This window comes from Oryzias latipes, chromosome 2 (genome assembly GCF_053564925.1).
Source record: "Oryzias latipes strain Hd-rR chromosome 2, Olatipes_Hd-rR_3.1".
NCBI lineage: Eukaryota > Metazoa > Chordata > Actinopteri > Beloniformes > Adrianichthyidae > Oryzias > Oryzias latipes.
Window position 1 is genome coordinate 31,532,176 of NC_136238.1, and position 17,021 is coordinate 31,549,196.

The following is a 17,021-nucleotide window of genomic DNA, read 5'->3' on the forward strand; positions in this document are numbered from 1 at the left end:
TTGCACAGTTTGCATGACTGAATGACTGAAATATTTCACACTAGTTGGTTTTAAGGCATAAGTATGCGTGTGAACACTATCTGTTTTGTGTACATGTCGACAGGTGGACATTTTTGCAGCTAGCAGGTGTGTTTATAACACTTGAGTGTGTGTGTGGACAGGCTCCGCCCTTTTTGTACTACATTTGAACCTTACCATAATGATTAACAACCAGTAAACTTGTTGCTTTATGCTGCTTCATGGTCTTATCCCCCTTCCCCTCAAATTATCACCCTCCTACCCCCCCTCTCTCTAACGTCCCTCTCTCTTCTTCCCCTCTTTCCTTTTCCGTCCGGTCCAACACCAAAGATTTTCAAACATGATTGAAATTAATAAAGTTTGGCCTCAATTACAAAAGGGGTTTATTCAGACATACTTTTGGTTTGTCTGAAGATTAATAACCCCTCTTGTTAAAGTAAAATATGTCCAACACAAGAGGCCATCAGCTCTCATCTGTCTGCCCAGCCGTTGGACAGGACAAGTAAAAAAAAAAAAATAATAATTATTGAACAAGATTTTGGCTTTAAACCCTGTTTCATGTTTTTCACAATCATCAGATGGCAATAAACCCAACAAAGATTCATGCATACATGTGGCATCATTACAAACCTCAACAAGTTTATCAAGAGCTATTTGAACCTCCGTTTTATCATCTTTAACCATTAAACTTTGCAGCGATTTCCTAATGTTGCTTGCTTTATTTAATTTCAGTTTTCTGTTATTTTGTTGCTTGTCCAGTTTATCAGCGAGAGCTTTTATAGTCAGTCTAACTCGCTTTTCAGCTTGTATTTCACTGCCAGTCAGACTATTAGTTCTGCTCTTGGTGGACGCTGCAGCTCCGACTGTTACATGCCGCCGCCCTCTTTTACTCTTTTTAAAGCGCTCATTGAGCAGTCTCATTGATCAGTAATCCAATGCATTGGATTTTTTGTTCAGTTATGTGTGCACACTTTTTAAATTACCATTGAAGGTGTAGCGCTACTCATACCTCTTGGTTGTTAAAGTGTTGGGCGCCGAAGGCAGAGCTGAACTTCATGGACCACTTCAGTTGTCGGCTCTTCCTTGTCAAAATCCACAAATTATTCCAATTGTCCGCTCTAATATTCTAATCGGATTCAAAAGAATTGTATGCGGCAATGGGTCTTGCTGATATTCTCGCTGTCAGCACTGGTTCCAGCTGGTTCGTTCACTCAAAGTTATCCACCGATGCTCTGAACTGGCTTCCGAACCCCGAGATTTCCATCAATCCATTCAAAGGAAGGAGTGATTTTTTACTAGTAAGTGTAGGAGCTAAAGGCCTAGAAACTTTTTAGTACAGTACTCTGTTAGTGGTTGTGTCATTATGGCTTCGATTACAAAAGGGCTTTATTCAGACATACCTGTGGTTTGTCACAAGATTCATAACCCCTGTTGTTAAAGTAAAATATGTCCAACACAAGAGGCCTTCAGTTCTCATCTGTTTGCTTAGCTGTTGGACAGGACAAGTTAAGACTGGTTCCTCTGCTGAGAAAAAGTTCAATCGCCATGTATTTAATTATCATTTTATTGCCCAGCCCTATGTCCTGCTTTACCTGTTTCACAGCACAAAGCAATAATTAACATCACATTAACAAAATATGTGATGTGATCCCCAGCTTGTTCCTTAGGATACCCTATGGGGAGAGAGGATTAACAGGCCCAGGAAGCTAATGCCCTAGGGACCCAACCAAGCTCTCTTTTAAATTGTGCTGTCATTATGAAGTATAAAAGGGCTTCCTCTTGTGTTTCTGCAGTGCTCCCCCAGCATTGGATGACTGAAGAAGAGGATCTCCGCAACCAGCAGAGGAACTTCAAAGTGGAACAGGAGGAACCAGAACCTCCAAAGATTAAAGAGGAACAGGAGGAACCAGAACCTCCAATGATTAAAGAGGAGCCAGAGGAGCACTGCATCAGTCAGGATGAAGATCAGCTTGATCTGAAGCAGGAGACTGATACCTTGATGGAGATACCTACTAATGAGGAAGATGAGAACAGTGAAGCAGATCCAAACAATCAGCAGAGCTTTAATGTAACTGATAGTCAGGATGAAGAAGAAAACCAACATGAAGTATCATCATCAACTACAGATGAAGAGACAGAATCAACATCAACTACAGATGAAGAGACAGACTCAAAATCAAATACAGATGAAGAGACAGACCCACAGTACATAGATCAGTGGAAGAGAGAAGTCAGAAGTCATGTCCAAAGTTTGGACAGCTCTCACATGTCAGCAAGTCAGTGTGACTCTGATGGTAGTAAAAAATCAAAGAAGGATGATTCGGTTAAGAAACACAAACAATCTTCAAAACAGAAAAAACGTTCCTCTTTGAAGTATGGTGAAAGCTCAAGAGTAGCTAACAAACTTTTTCATGTAAGATTTCATAAAGGAAAGAAGCGATTTTCATGTAAAGGATGTGATAAAGGTTTTAGTTTTTTATCTAATCTCAAAAAACATATTAGAACTCATACAAGGGAGAAGCCTTTTTCTTGTAAAGAATGTGACAAAAGTTTTAGTCAAGCATCTAATCTCCAAAGACACATGAGAACTCATACAGGAGAAAAGCCTTTTTCTTGTAAAGAATGTGACAACAGTTTCAATCGTATAACTCATCTCAAAAGACACATGAGAACTCATACAGGCAAAAAACCTTTTCCTTGTAAAGAATGTGACAAAGGTTTTCGTGATGTATCTGATCTCAAAAGACACATGAGAACTCACACAGGAGAGAAGCCTTTTTATTGTAAAGAATGTGACAAAAGTTTTTGTGATGGATCCAATCTCAAAAGACACATGAGAACTCATACAGGAGAAAAGCCTTTTTCTTGTAAAGAATGTGACAAAAGTTTTAGTGCTGTATCCAATCTCAAAAGACATATGAGAACTCATACAGGAGAAAAACATTTTAAAACATTTTAACATAGGATTTATTAAAAACTTTAAACTCAGGAAAACTTAGAGCAGAGAACTTGTGCAGTGGTTTACATAAGAGGAAAGAATTGAAAAAAGTACACATTTTCTTCCATAAAGACAGAAACTGGTATTTCAGTCAGAAAACTCATGCAGTAAAAATTCTTTATTTTCACATTCTTTTCGTTTGGCATAAGGCTCCGTACAATTCCATGAGATAAGATTTTCATAAAATCTTTGGGTAATAACTACCCCTAACAGAGCTCACAGGTGGAAGCCGGGGAGGAGGGTGGGGTGACAAATGCAGCATTTGCGGTAAAGGAAGAGAGTAAACAACTACACACCTGGACTTAAATAGGACGCTGAACAGGTGAGTTGATTAACTGAACTGCCCTAGGGGATTAACCGAGTAAAACACTGCTAGAGTAATCTGCCAACACCCTTGTGCTATCCTAGGCACTTTAGCATTGGGAGTTGGATCACCTAGACCCACTAGAACTAGACAGTGCTCTGAACCTTTTTTCTTCAATGATTTGTGATTATCACTAGTGTCCATGGATTACATGAAATCTTTCCACCTTTATCCACCTTTGTCATGGTAGAAATAACATGTCAATGCAAGGGCGAGGTCATCTAAGATAGCACAAGGGTTAAAGGCGACCAAGGTCGCTTATTTTATTCAAAATTGTGATTTTTAGATTGAAATATTTTAAGCCCTGGTTTTATGTTGTCATATATGAATGGGATATACTGCTTATGTACCTTCTTTCAAAGCCCAAAGTACTTAACAGTCAGTCCCATTCACCCAAAAACACCTAATCGCAAACTGATGGCAGCTGTGCTGTCTCACACTGGCACCAACCTATAACCACCAGGATAAATGTGGGGTTCAGTTTTGTCCAATGACACTTTGACACATGGACGGGCAAAATGGTAATTGTACCTGTGATCTTCTGTTCAGAGGTTGACCACTCTAGCTCTGCAGCACAAATGATGACTTTAGTTTCTGTATTTCAGAAAATGTGAATATTTTAACCCTTTTGCTATCCTAGGCACTTTGGCATTGGGGGTTGGGTCATCTATACCCAACCTATATAGACCCACAAGACAGTGCTCTGAGCCTTTTTTCTTCAATGATTTGTGATCTTCACTGGTGTCCATGGATTATCTAAAATCTTTCCACCTTTATCCACCTTTGTCATGGTAGGGAGAACACGTCAATGCAAGGGTGGGGTCATCTAAGATAGCACAAGGGTTAAAATACATTTGTAATATTTAAAACTCATGGGATCAAACCCTAATGTTCTCATTTACTCCAAAGCAGCCTGAGCTTTCATTACATGAACACAGAGCCACAGACTGTTGGCCTCCATAACACATTGATGCAGTCATTCAATTAAAAGGAGACATAAGTTAGTATTGAACACATAACAATAAATAGTTTTCTAAAGTCTGACATGAGCTGAAAACATCCTTTTTTCATGGGATTGAAATGATATTCTGATTTTTTACAACAGTCTTTTTATTTTATATTCTTTAAGCCACTGTTATCTCAACAAAAAAAGAACTAATATATTTAAATCTAGGTGTAAAGATACTAGACAATATGAGTTTTACTGCTATCATTGACAAAAATGTTACAATTTTTCACAAAATGAATTCTTTCAGATGTATCAGTTAATAGAAATGTGTTGCTTTGTAGTATTAGAGTTTAATCTTGAACGGATTCAATGTGGTTGTAGTTTATGCTGAGATGATGAGTATGTTGTTCATGTGTGTGTTACCATGACAACACTAGAAAAATTTGTAAACGTCTTTTATTCTAACACTTTTTATGTGATCAGTGATTATTAATTTTAACAAAAAGTAGTAACTGCAGTTTATATTTTGTTAGAGCAAGTTTAGTGAGGAAACGATTTTCCTAAAGATTTATGAAGGAAGAGGCGGATAAAAAATCACAGTGCTGGTGTTCTTGTGATTCATGTTTTCTAATAGATATTAGAACTGTTAATCTGTTCTTTTTGTTTCTCATTGTTCTGTTCCAATCTTTACTGTGAAGAATAAAGTGGACGTGAACATCAGTCAGAAGTGTGGAGTCTTTCCTACAGTGTGGGTTTCTGCTGATGTTGCTTCTCTGCAGGTTCCAAAACTGGACTCTGTTCCAAAAAATCAGGGTATGTGACGTACCCGGGTAAATTCAAGAGTAAATTGGTTAATGTTTTTTGCTTTTGGTGCCACATCTGCATGGAACTTTAAATATGAAGGACTGAGTTCACTATTAAACATATATTTTCTCAAAAATCCATCTTTCTCCGATAATCTGGGACTGGGTCATAGGGGCAGCAGATTAAGCAAAGATGCTCAGACCTCCCCTGTCCCGGGGGAGGAGAAGCGGTTCTACTCCAAGCTCTCGGGTGACCAAGCTTCTCACCCTATCGCCAAGGGAGTCCCTAGCCATCCTACAGAGGAAGCTCAGCCGCTTGTATTGGGGAACTCATTCTTTCTGTCATGACCCAGAGATCATGACCAAGTATTGAAACAAAGATTGACCGGTAAATTGAGAGCTTTGCTTTGAAGCTCAGCTCTCAACGGACCGATAAAGCAACCGCACAACTACAGGCGCTGCTCCGATCCGCCTGTCAATCTCACGCTCTGATCTTCCCTCACTCGTGAACAAGACCCTAAGATATTTAAACTCTTCCACCTGGAGCAGGGACACTCCACCCACAGAGAGATGGCAAACTATCATCCGTTTGAGAAATATGGCCTCAGAATTAGTGGTGCTGCCACTTTACACTTGGCCGCAAACTGCCCCAATGCATGATGGAGGTCCAGGCTCGATGAAGCCAAAAGGACAACATCATCTGCAAAGAGCAGAAAGGAAACCTTTTGGTCCCCAAACCAGACCCCCCTGGCCCCTGGTGAGCAGACATGTCAATGAACCGAAAACACCGGAGTGAAATCTCAATCATATCATTCATTAGATGCAAAATGACTGACATTCGGCAACACTCGTGTGCACTCGTGTGCACTCCACAGATATCCAGGTATCCACAGATGCGCCCATATCAAGCGCCTGTCATCTCACCGGCAACAGTTTTTGGAGATTAAAAAAGTTATCCTTTTTGGTATAAATGGTTGGAAGTCTTATATGATAAGAAAAATTTATTTAAAAAGAAGCCTTTTTAGTATTAACTTGACCTTTTTCTGCACCAAAATTTCACAGATTTCAATTAAAATACCGCAAAATGAGACTTTTCACAGCAATTATTAGGTTAGATTAAAATAGATTTTTATGGGTTTTGGTCTGGAAGAAACTGGATCAAATGGTTCTTTTAGTGTTAAAGGTTCCAGACTCTTGATTTCCACTGAAGCTATGAGTATGAAATGTCATTCCACAGACAAACCATCAACAAAATGATCCTGATGCTGCTGAGGTTCTTATGGAAGTGAAGCAAATCTCAGCAGAGATGCAGTTTTTCTAAACTGAAATCACTGACATTAAACAGCCTGAACATTCATGGAGCTGAACTGGACACAGAAAAACCTCCCTGTTGTGTTTCCACCCACCAATGAGGAGCAGTTTGATGAAGATGAAGCTGCACTGGAGGAAGAATCAGTCCAGAAAAGATGGAGAACAATTCTGACACTAAGCAGTTTTTCACTGATGTGTTCAGGTTTGAATCTTTTCTGTCTGCAGATCCATGAGCAGGACCCTGTCTTTGGGTTTTAGCTTGAAATGTAGTTTTGGAAATAGAATCTGTCTGAATGTCTGGAATTGGAGACATGGAGACATCAAAGAGGTTTAGATGGATTTTGGGTTTGACAGAGAAATCTGCTGAAAAGAACTGAACTACAAACTTAGAACCACAGACGACAAAACAGATTGTACTTTTTTATCTGCTAACAATTTTCTCTTTGATCTGTTAAGGTTTCCTGTTTGTCGTTAGCTGGAGGGACTAACTAAGATCATCTGATTTGAAGAATGTTGTGGGCTGCACTGACAATGTCTTCTGTCTTTTCAACTGGAAGGGACAGAAGAGACTCTTCCAGGACACGCTGTTGATGGACTGCATGTTTGGAGAGCTTGAAGCTCAAGATAGAACCGTTGTTGAAGTGAACATACCGATAGTGTATGGAGTGATAATTCTGCCACCACGTTGCACACAGAACTTTAGAAGTTTTTTGCTCAAAAAAAATTTTTTTTGCTTTCAAAAACTTTTTTTTGCTTTCAAAAACGTTTTTTGCGTTTGCAAAACACATTTTTTTGCGTGCGTTGTGTCAAATCTCGCTTTTGTCCTATCTTTGATTTTGTTGACTACTTTGAGCGAGACTTAGCGTGATATGGAGGGTTCCGGCTGGGATGGCGGACTGAGCGGACGTCTCTCGCTAAGCTCTCGCCTTTTGCCCCGATCTGCACGGTAAATGTCAGAATTTGAAAACTGAGAGAGAACGGTTTGACTGGAGAGCAGGTGCGCGTTAACTTTATCTTCGTTTTGGGAAAAAAAAACATCTTGGTGAGTTCCCCTTTTTCTGCTTAATGACGACGAAAAAAACAAGTCCGAAGCAAGCTCCAACTTTGCAGCCGTCGGCCATGATGAGCGAGCATGACTATTCCCAGATGGACGTCGCTTCTAGTGTGAAAAGGAAACCACCACCTACTCCCACAAAGTCCACGGGACCACCTTTGAAGGTGAAAGCGGGACAGGATTCTACTTCGAGATCTGAAGATGCTATTTTGGCTGCAATTGAAAGGCTAACGTCCAAAATAGAAGATTTTGGAAGTCAGCTGCGTGAAAACACCGTAATGGTGGCAAATATCTCCCGGCTCATTGAGATGAACGCGGCTGAAATAAAAGACTGCAAAACGAAGATCGCAACGTTGGAAAGAGAAATCCCAAGGATTGTGAAAGAGAACCTGGAACTGAAGGAAAAAGTTGCAGATCTGGAAAGATACAAACAAAGATGGAACTTGGAAATTCATGGACTGAAAGAAAAAGATGAGGAGAACATCAGGGAACATCTGGTTGGAATCCTGTCCAAAATCGCACCACAGTGGGCAGATGTGATGGACACGACGGTGGACACGGTTCATGGACTGGGGAGGAGGGAGGAAGGAAGACATCGCCAGGTGATCCTGCAGTTCATCACGAGGCGCCATACAGATGCTTTCTGGAAGATCACCAAGAACTGCCAGACCTGCAAAGACCTGGGGATCCGCTTCAAGGAGGACTTCAGTAAAGCAGACCGAGAAGCTTGAGCGGCCATCTGGCCCAAGATGGAGCGGGCCGAGCAGAAGGGAAGAACGTCTATTACAGGGGCCATGTGGGATACATCAACGGGACTAGAGTCACTATGGAGTGAAATATTTACAAGGAGGTGACCTACCTATTTTGCATTAAAGAGTTCATTTCGTTTCATTTAAATTGTTTTTTTACTGTAATTATTCTAAGTTTTAACATTTAAGTCATTTTGTTTACATAATAGAGCAAATCTAAGCTAAGTATTTTATCCTTTATTTTTACATTTTACCTTTTTCTTAAAAGTATTTTTTCTAAGATGCGAAAGGTTTTAATTAATATGGTTATATAATTTGTTATAACAATTTATATTGTTTTCCAGTGAAACATTTTCATCATATAATGGTAAAATTCTCAGTTTCATATTAAGTAAATAGTTAGGGGCGCAGCTAACCCTTAATTTAAGACCCCAAGTTCTTTTATCTTAAATTTTCTCGTTTTTTTTTGTTTACATCCTTCTGTGTTTTATTTTATGTCTTTAAGTTCTGTGTGGTCTTTCATTTCGCTAAATACTAGGGGTATTAGGGATTCTGTTAAAAGAAAATCACTTTTTTTAAATCACTTTTTTTTGTAAAAACCAAAAAGTTCAATGTTGTTGTTTACAAGAAACTCACTCCAACGAGACTGATGAAAAGTTTTGGGCCAATCAGTGGGGAGATAAAATCCTTTTCTCTCATGGCACCAACCGGTCAGCAGGGGTCGCTATATTACTGAATAGTTTTTATGGCAAGCTTTTAGTTACAAAAAGAGATGGTTCTGGTAACTGGTTGATTTGTGTTTTTATGAAAGATGATAAATTTGTTATTCTGGGAAATGTATATGGATATGACTCTGCAGCGCAAAACACCTTCACGCGTTCACCTGGTTTAAACCGGACGGATCTGCCAAATCTAGGTTGGATTTTTGGTTAACAAATGAAAATCAACAGAATTTTACATCAATAGCCAATATTTCTGCTGCACCATTAACAGATCATTTTATGATTAAACTTATTATTCAACCTCGCAATAATCCTAAAAACAAAGGTAACTGGAAGTTCAACTCTATTCTATTGGAGGATGAAGTTTATTCTCAAGCGATTATAAATGAAATCCAAAAAATAACTAAAGACAGACAGTTCACCTATGAAGGTATTAATGTTCCAAAAAGAACGCACTTGTAGATTTGATTTGAGAACTTGTAATATAGAATGTGAATACTTGTGCATCAAAAATCTGCATCTGTGTATAAAAATCTTCTGCTGTGAACTGACAAATTTCCATTTGCATGTGTTCATTTAGAGTTACAACTTCAAATCTGTGATTACAACTGCTCAAATGTGCTTCTGCGTGTGCTCCAATCTGCTGGCGCAAATCACAGGTGCGCTACAACCAGTGGCGCCTCCAGAAATTGTTCATGGGGGTGGCCGGTAGGGGGCCACATTAAATCTTGGGGTGGCAAACAAAAACCCTGACCCATATTTTTAAAATTCATTGTACTAAACGTAGTAAAACAACCTTTCAAAAACCAACAGAAAGTTAAATGCCTACTGATACTTTGTAGAACATTAACTTTTAGTAGATACTACTATAGATTCTAGTAGATATCATCAGATCAGTGTTTTTCAACCTTTTTGAGCCATGGCACACTTTAACATTGACAAAAATCCTGTCTGTATGATCTGCAGCCCCTCCACAATCTCACATGCATTATTGTGATAATTGTGGTAGAAAAAGATGGAAGTTGCAGCTGTTTTTCTAAAAGATGGAATAAAAGTTAAGTTAGAAGATTTAAAAAAACGTTTGATGTGTGTTTGTTGTTGTTTCAAGAGGTTAAGAGGAGAGACTCATTGTGGTGCGCCGAGATGCTGTCACTTTAACCCAATGCATCATGGGAGATGTAGTACTTGTTCCACGGTCTGACACCGGATTCTGTGGAAAGCTACACCGCTAAAGACAAAAACATGGAAACTGTTGCTGCAACACGTGAAGGTTTGGTTCTGTTGCTAGTGAGATCTGATGGATCAGAACCAGACTTCTGTCACCTGGAACTGGGGCTTCTTCCAGACCATGTGACCTCATGGACAAAGTTCCAACATGGTTTCAATGAAATGTGGAGCTTTTCCAGGAAACGTTGCTGCAGTTCCTCCGTCTCATCAAATGAGAGATTTCTCTGCACTAAAGAAGAAAATCTTCCAGAAAAGCTTCAAGCTGCAGAAAAACTGTTTCCATCATTCTGAGGACATTTCTTTAGGCTTCATGTGAAGAAAGGGAAGAGTGAAGTCTTCCACCTTCCTCAAAGAGGAAGGTGGAAGAGGAAGAGGAGCAGTGGATGTGGTCCTCCTCATGAGTCCTGAAGCTGCACCGTCAGCTGCAGAGCTTCAGAGCTGCTTCCTTCTCAGACTTTCCACTTTCTTTGGCTCTCTGGCTCTGATGCTGCTGCTGCTGCAGAAAAACTCTGCAGAGACTCACAGAGAGAGGATGGAGGCAGCAGATGAAGCTGCTGCAGACTGGGGGCGGAGCCTGGAGATGACTGATGGAGGTCAGAGGACGGAGCTTCATCAGGATGAAGGTGCTGCTTGGATTCTGGCTGGATGTCCGTCTGTCCTCAGTCCCTTCATGGCTGCTGCTTCTCTTCTGCTGATGTTTCTGCAGAATGAAGCTGCTGGAAAACGCTGAGTCTCTTTTTTCTGCAACTTTTTATAACAGAAACAGTCATTTTAGTACAAACATCAATGTTCCAGTCTCACTTTACATAAACTGCTGTCCTTCATCAGCCGTTGCCATGGAAACCAGCTGACTCCAGCAGCTCCAGAAGTTCCTACTTGACACAAGTGGGTTGAGGCAGGAGGGATGTTTCTGGAAAAAGCATTTTCTGCTTCATCCCTGAGAAAGCTGAAGAAGAGGAGGAGTTCTGAGCGTCTTTTCTGGCGGGGACTCCTGCTTCACCTGCAGCCCATCTCCACCCTCTGACTGGGTTTCTGACTGCTGTTCCAGCTCACGGCCGCCAGTCTGTCAGCTAAGGTCTGATGGGATGGAGCTGACATCTGCTAGAAGATTTCCTGTCAGACATCAGACGTCTAGCAGCTGCTCTGCTCTCTCTGATCACTCTGTCAGGAATGGTGTCTGGTCCAGCAGACCTCTGGGCGTTAACTCTTCATGGAGTCTTCCTCATGGCAGCCATTGTGAGACAGAGCAGCTGGTGGTCAGGAGGAGGGATGGTCTTCCTGGCTGTCATGTTGTTCTGAGCCTCAAACAGCCTAGAGGTCATTGGCTGCATCTAGAATGGAGGTGTGACTGTCACAGGCAGGTGATGATGTCCTGTAGTTGGAGATCACCTGGATGCTCTGTCACATGTGGCGGGAATCTCTGCTGTTCTGGAAGTGGATTCTCTGAGCATGTGGCACAAAGGTGGAAGTTTCTTCTTCTGATGATTCAAACCTGGAAAAGAGTTTAGTTTGTCTGACCAGGAAACTGAAAATGAGGACGTCAGCGGAGCAGAAAGAGGAGGAACGCCGTCAACAATCATGTTGGAGCTCCAACAGGCATTTTCCTGACTCAGCAAAAACATCTGTTTGTTTTTCTTTGTTCTGTCCAGCAGCTGAACAAATGGAAGAAGGTTGGAGGTTCAGTGGACCAAGAGCTGGATCATCTAAAGGAAAACGGGCTCCACACACAACATCTATGTGAGGATTATTCTGGAATTACTGGCTCCATTTGTCTGGATTATGGCTTACAGCTGATAAATTCACATGAATAATGAGGTCATGAGAGAAAATCTACATTTTCTTGCTGGTTTCTATTGAATAGAGTGATTCCAATCAGACTAGTGAAATATTCTGAATGTTTCTGAATATCCATTGATTCATGACTTCTGATCAGTTCTTATTTCTGTAACTATGATCTAAATGGACTTTAATGAAAGACCATGTGATGTTTCCATTGATGCTAAAGCTGACCAATCATGTTATTGATTACAACACGAGCGCTTTCTGTGTCTAAAATCAGTCCCAGAAGAGTTCAACCATGACTTCAATGCCTGAGCTAAGCTCCTCCCCCTTTGTGTGTCTTTGTGTGTGTGTTTCTTGTGTGTTCTCCTGACTGCAGCAGTGTGTCGTCAACTAGAAGCTGATTCCTAGAGAAAAGTGAGAGTTTCAGCTCTAAGGGGTCTGAAGTCCATCTGAGAAGATCACTAACTCATCAGTCCTGCTGTCCCTGAAGACCGGCTTCATGTTCAGAACCAGCTTCAGGTTCTGGGCTGGGATTGGATGTGTTGTGGTGGCAGTAAAGCAGGTTCAAAGCCGGATCAAAGCAGAATGTAGAAAGGGTCAAAGTGTCAGTCAGACTCCCAGACAGAATGTTCCAGATCAGCATTTATTGGTTATTTCTTGATGTTCTTCATCTTTGGAGAAAAGCAGAGCTAGAAAATCAAACAAAGTTCCATCTATCTGGTAAAAACTTGGATTCATTCAGTCTTTCCCGTCTGGACAGATTTCTTTGACGTCTTTTCTTTTCATGTAAATTCAGTCAAACATGTTGATCCTTCATGATGTGGATGAGTTGATATGAAACAGTGTTTTCTGCAGCAGGAACATGTGAGAGGAAACCTGCTGTTCCTCAGCTGAGCTTCATCATTCCATCTCAGCAGCAGATGAGGAGGATGTGCTGCTGGAAAATCTGCCTCACAGACTCAGTTTGCAGCTTCTGCTTTCAGGTTTGACTTCTAGTTTCTGGAGAAACAGGAAATCTCCACAACACTCTAGAACCATCTAGAACAGTATTATGGGATGTTTTTCAGCTGAATCACTGGGATCCATCTTCATGTTATCATCAAAGTGATCGTGTCAGATGAAATCTTTCCTGTTTGAAGGAGTTTCCTTCATGTCACAATAGGATCCCAGATTTCCCATCAGGCCTTGCAGCTCCTGACTTTGTGATGAGTTCCTGCAGAAACTCTTGGAAATCTCATGTTGATTCTCTGCCAGTTGACATCCATGGAGATATTCACTGCTGTTTTTCAACTGTAGAGTTTGTCACAGACGCTCAAACTCATGAAGAGTTCAGCTGGAAGTTGAGAACGAGGCTTTGAAACCAGCAGCAGTTTGAGTCCATTCTGATGTTCCATTCAGGTTTCTGCTACAACAAGCCTTTATTTTGAAAGAGCCAGTGGGGCAGAAACAATAGAAGGAGGAGATTACCAACCCCCCCTGGAATGTTGCCCCCTGTGCAGTGGACTAGTGGGGGCAGGGACGGCTGAACCAATCACAGAAGACTGTTGCAGCTTTCCCTCCAAAAGTCAACCAATCAGATGTTGTTGTTTGGATTCTTTGTCTTGAAGTTTCACATGTGGAAGCTTCCAGAGTCTTTTCTGTTTGGTCTGCAGGCTGAGCAGAACTGACTCCTGCAGGATCACAGGAACTTTCAGGAAAATCTCCAACCAGGAGAAAAGTTTCTGTTTGGACCTTTTTTCTGGGATTGTGAGACTAGCAGATGATCGATCGGAGCTGCAGTGAAGAGGACGGCGGTGTTTGTGGGAGTTGGAGCTGAAGATCGGAGCAGGAACCATGTCTTCAGAACCTCAGGAAGGTTCTGTCAGAGAACAACTTTCTGCTGCTGAAGGAACCATCGTCCAGAACGAGGAGGAGCTCTGTCGTCAGCGCAGACTGCTGGATAGCAGCTGGAACCCGCAGCTTCAGCTCCACATAGTTGGTACGTGACTAAACATTTGAATTCTTTGGATTGATCTTTGTCACTGGAAAGGGATTAAATAAAGATTTTCCAATGGTATAAATACCTTACAGATAAAGTTGTGTCATTTTACGTGATCACTAATCTTTTACCTCCATTACTGTCCAATCCAAGAAAAGGATGTATCATTGCAGAGAGAGTCAACAGAACTACAAAAATTAAAGTTGATATCACATCAATTTTTATTTCCTTAATAACAAATCATAATTAATTATAAATATGATCAAGAAAATGATCCAGTTTAGTTTGAAGCTTCACAGAAAATGATTTAGCTTAAAAACACCCTTTAAAGCATTTGAAGTTATCAAAATAGAGACATTCCAGACTTTCATTTCCTGGTTTGAACAATATGTGGCAGCGATTCCAGGCATCACCAAAATAATTTTCTTCTTTGGAGCCAAAAACTGACAGCAGAGCCAACATCAAATATAAATATCCAGGCGGCAGACCAACTTTTAAATTAAAAAAGTTAAAACGCGGAAAACCATAAAAATAATGTCTAGAAAGTCTGCAAAGCTATTAATCTAAAGGATAAAATTACTATGAAATAGATTTTTAAAAGTCGTGATTAATTTTTACAATGAATAAAACAGTTATTTTATAAAAATTCTAGAAGTATTTGTTGGACATTGACTGCAGCCAATCAGCTTACTCAAAACCGGTCACATGACCTCAAGATCCAGCCTTCACTGCTTGGACAGAGAGGCACATGAATGAGAAAACAGTTCCTGCTAACTTAAATTTCTCATGAAATCTGCAGGAATACAACAACAAAAATTGAGTATTATTATAATTAAACATCAACTTAACTTAGAAAACTGACGAGTGTTTTTGTGAACCATAAATGTCGTCTGGAAAAGTCGTATCTTCAACTGCATGAATTGAAAAAAAAATTCAAGAATCATGTTAAAGACAAAAATCTGGACTATTTTAACACTAGATTTTCTTGCATGTGTAACACCCACTGATCTACTGAGGCTCATTCTAGAAAACAGAAAATGCTGCAGCCTCGATCAGGTCTATCAGCTGGTCTGGCAGAAAGCTCTGCTGGCTAAGCTAGGTCATGTGTCCATGCCGACTTCTAGGTACGTTCACTGCATCCACCTGTGGACAAATACAGCGCTGGGCCTCTCTACATTTCCAACAGTGGGTGAGCCTGATCAGGTCATGTTTACGATGCTCTTCAGGAACCCCCACTTCCCTTGGGCGTCCTCCTCCTGGATGGAGAGGGCAGCTCCTGCCTTGCTCTCTCTTGGACCTCCAGCAGGGTGGGTGTCTGTCTGGAGCATGGGGTGGGGCTCCCTTGGGGAGCTGGCGGTCATGCCTGGGGTTGGGGGGGCTCACCCGCAGCTGGGGGTGCTCTCCCTGTGTGGGACCGTGCTCTGTATGGAAGCGATTGTGTTACATAATTCAAAATAAAAGTCAATATCAGAAATGCTTTTTCATTTTTAAAATATAACTGCATCAAATGACCTCAAAATTCAAATGAAAAATCAATTCTTCAAAATGCTTTTCCCTTTTCTTCTTTAACATCGCTCATTCTGTGACATAATTAAAGTGAAAATGCAAAGAGGGGATTGCACTTACCTTTTCAAACTAGCAATATTCAATCCCAGTCAGCATTTCCAGGGGGGAGGCGGGGCGATGACGTCAGTGCTCACTCGGTGTGGCTACATGCTCTGCGCGAGCTAAGCATGTCTGATCATTGCAGCCGGAGTCTTCGTGTTTGTGTAAAGTGAAGGGAAGGGAAAGGTGCTTTGTAACATTCAACGCTTCAGACCTCAGTCCGTCTGACTGTCTCCCGGGAGAGTCTCTAAGCAGAAGAGTACATTTGAGGCGGCTTTTAAAGGCAGAAGTGCCGCTTCGGGCAGTCCTGAGAAAACATGCAATCGTGTGAATTTGTGTTTCCAATCGTGTCCCGACAAAATAAAGGCTGAAGTTTTTCCTACATATTTACAGCCAAGATGCACATTGTGGCATTATGCCTGCAGTACGGAGTTTGAATGCATCAGAAGCTTAATGTTGTTGTTGACACGGATTAGCCGGATCCCAAACTCTTCTCCTGAATCTTATGGTTTTTTTATGATACTCATGTTTCTGTGAGCATCATGTTTCACCCTTCTATTGACGTGTTCTCCCTACCATGACAAAGGTAGATAAAAGTGGAAAGATTTCATGTAATCCATGGACACCAGTGAAGATCACAAATCAATGAAGAACAAAGGTTCAGAGCACTGTCTAGTGGGTCTAGATGACCCAAGTCCCAACGTTACAGTGCCTAGGATAGCACAAGGGTTACAGGCTAAGAGCCTTCTGGCTCTATTTCCATGTTCATCATTTTGTTGTTTGGCAAAGGGAAGGTTTCCCTCAATCTTCTCTGATTACAGTTTCTTGCAATTCTTTGCGAGTCGTATTCAAGTCAGTAAAGAGGTTTGGTTCTGCACTCTGCTGTGTCTGTGTTCCAATTCTTTGATTTTATTCTGTAATTGCTGCTGTTTATTAAACTTTTGTCTTTTTTTGCTGTTGCATGAGAAATGATGCTACAGTACCCCTCAAAAAGTCCTTTGCACAGTCAATAGTCAGCATGAGAGGGGCTGTATCAGATGATTTATTCAAATCTAAGTAATATCTTAGTTCAGTTTTAATGAGAGGAATGAATTCTTTATCGTTAAGAAAAGAAGCATTCAGTCTCCACTGTCTAGTGCGGGGGTCGGCAACCCACGGCTCAGTAGCCGCATGCGGCTCTTTAGCGCTGCCCTGGAGCATTTTCAAAAATGTTTGAAAATGTAAGACGATGGGGGAGAGAAATATATTTTTTGTTTTAATATGGTTTATGTAGGAGGAAAAACAAGACAATACAATAATGTACGTTATTTACGCTTTAAACACTTTGCCCAACACTCAAACATCAAAAACCCAATTTCCCCAAATACACAATATATACAAAAACCCACAGTTCAAACCCAAGTCCCGCAGTTTTGCTAGCAAAAAAAAGAAATGCTCTGGAGGAAAAATGATTGTTCGACA

At 40.9% G+C, this 17,021-nt stretch overlaps 3 protein-coding genes across 7 annotated transcripts in view; 2 read left to right on the plus strand and 1 right to left on the minus strand.

Moving 5' to 3' along the window:
- Positions 1-17,021, minus strand: part of LOC111948918 (uncharacterized) — a 377,453-nt gene that overhangs the window by 289,369 nt on the left and 71,063 nt on the right. The window lies entirely within an intron of this gene.
- LOC144986998 (uncharacterized) overlaps positions 1-17,021 on the plus strand; it is a 72,878-nt gene that overhangs the window by 44,818 nt on the left and 11,039 nt on the right. Inside the window, exons 1-2 of one of the 2 annotated variants that reach the window (XM_078935797.1) lie at positions 11,240-11,932; positions 12,354-13,955. The exons of the other annotated variant lie outside the window; for it this stretch is intronic. Of the exons in view, the coding sequence (XP_078791923.1) occupies positions 13,811-13,955 (145 nt within the window). The 5' untranslated portion in view covers positions 11,240-11,932; positions 12,354-13,810. Of the gene's footprint in view, positions 1-11,239; positions 11,933-12,353; positions 13,956-17,021 lie in introns of those variants that run through there. 2 annotated transcript variants of the gene reach the window in all.
- The window catches only part of LOC144986665 (NACHT, LRR and PYD domains-containing protein 12-like), a 515,000-nt gene that overhangs the window by 31,907 nt on the left and 466,072 nt on the right, over positions 1-17,021 (plus strand). The gene's annotated exons all lie outside the window — the stretch shown is intronic.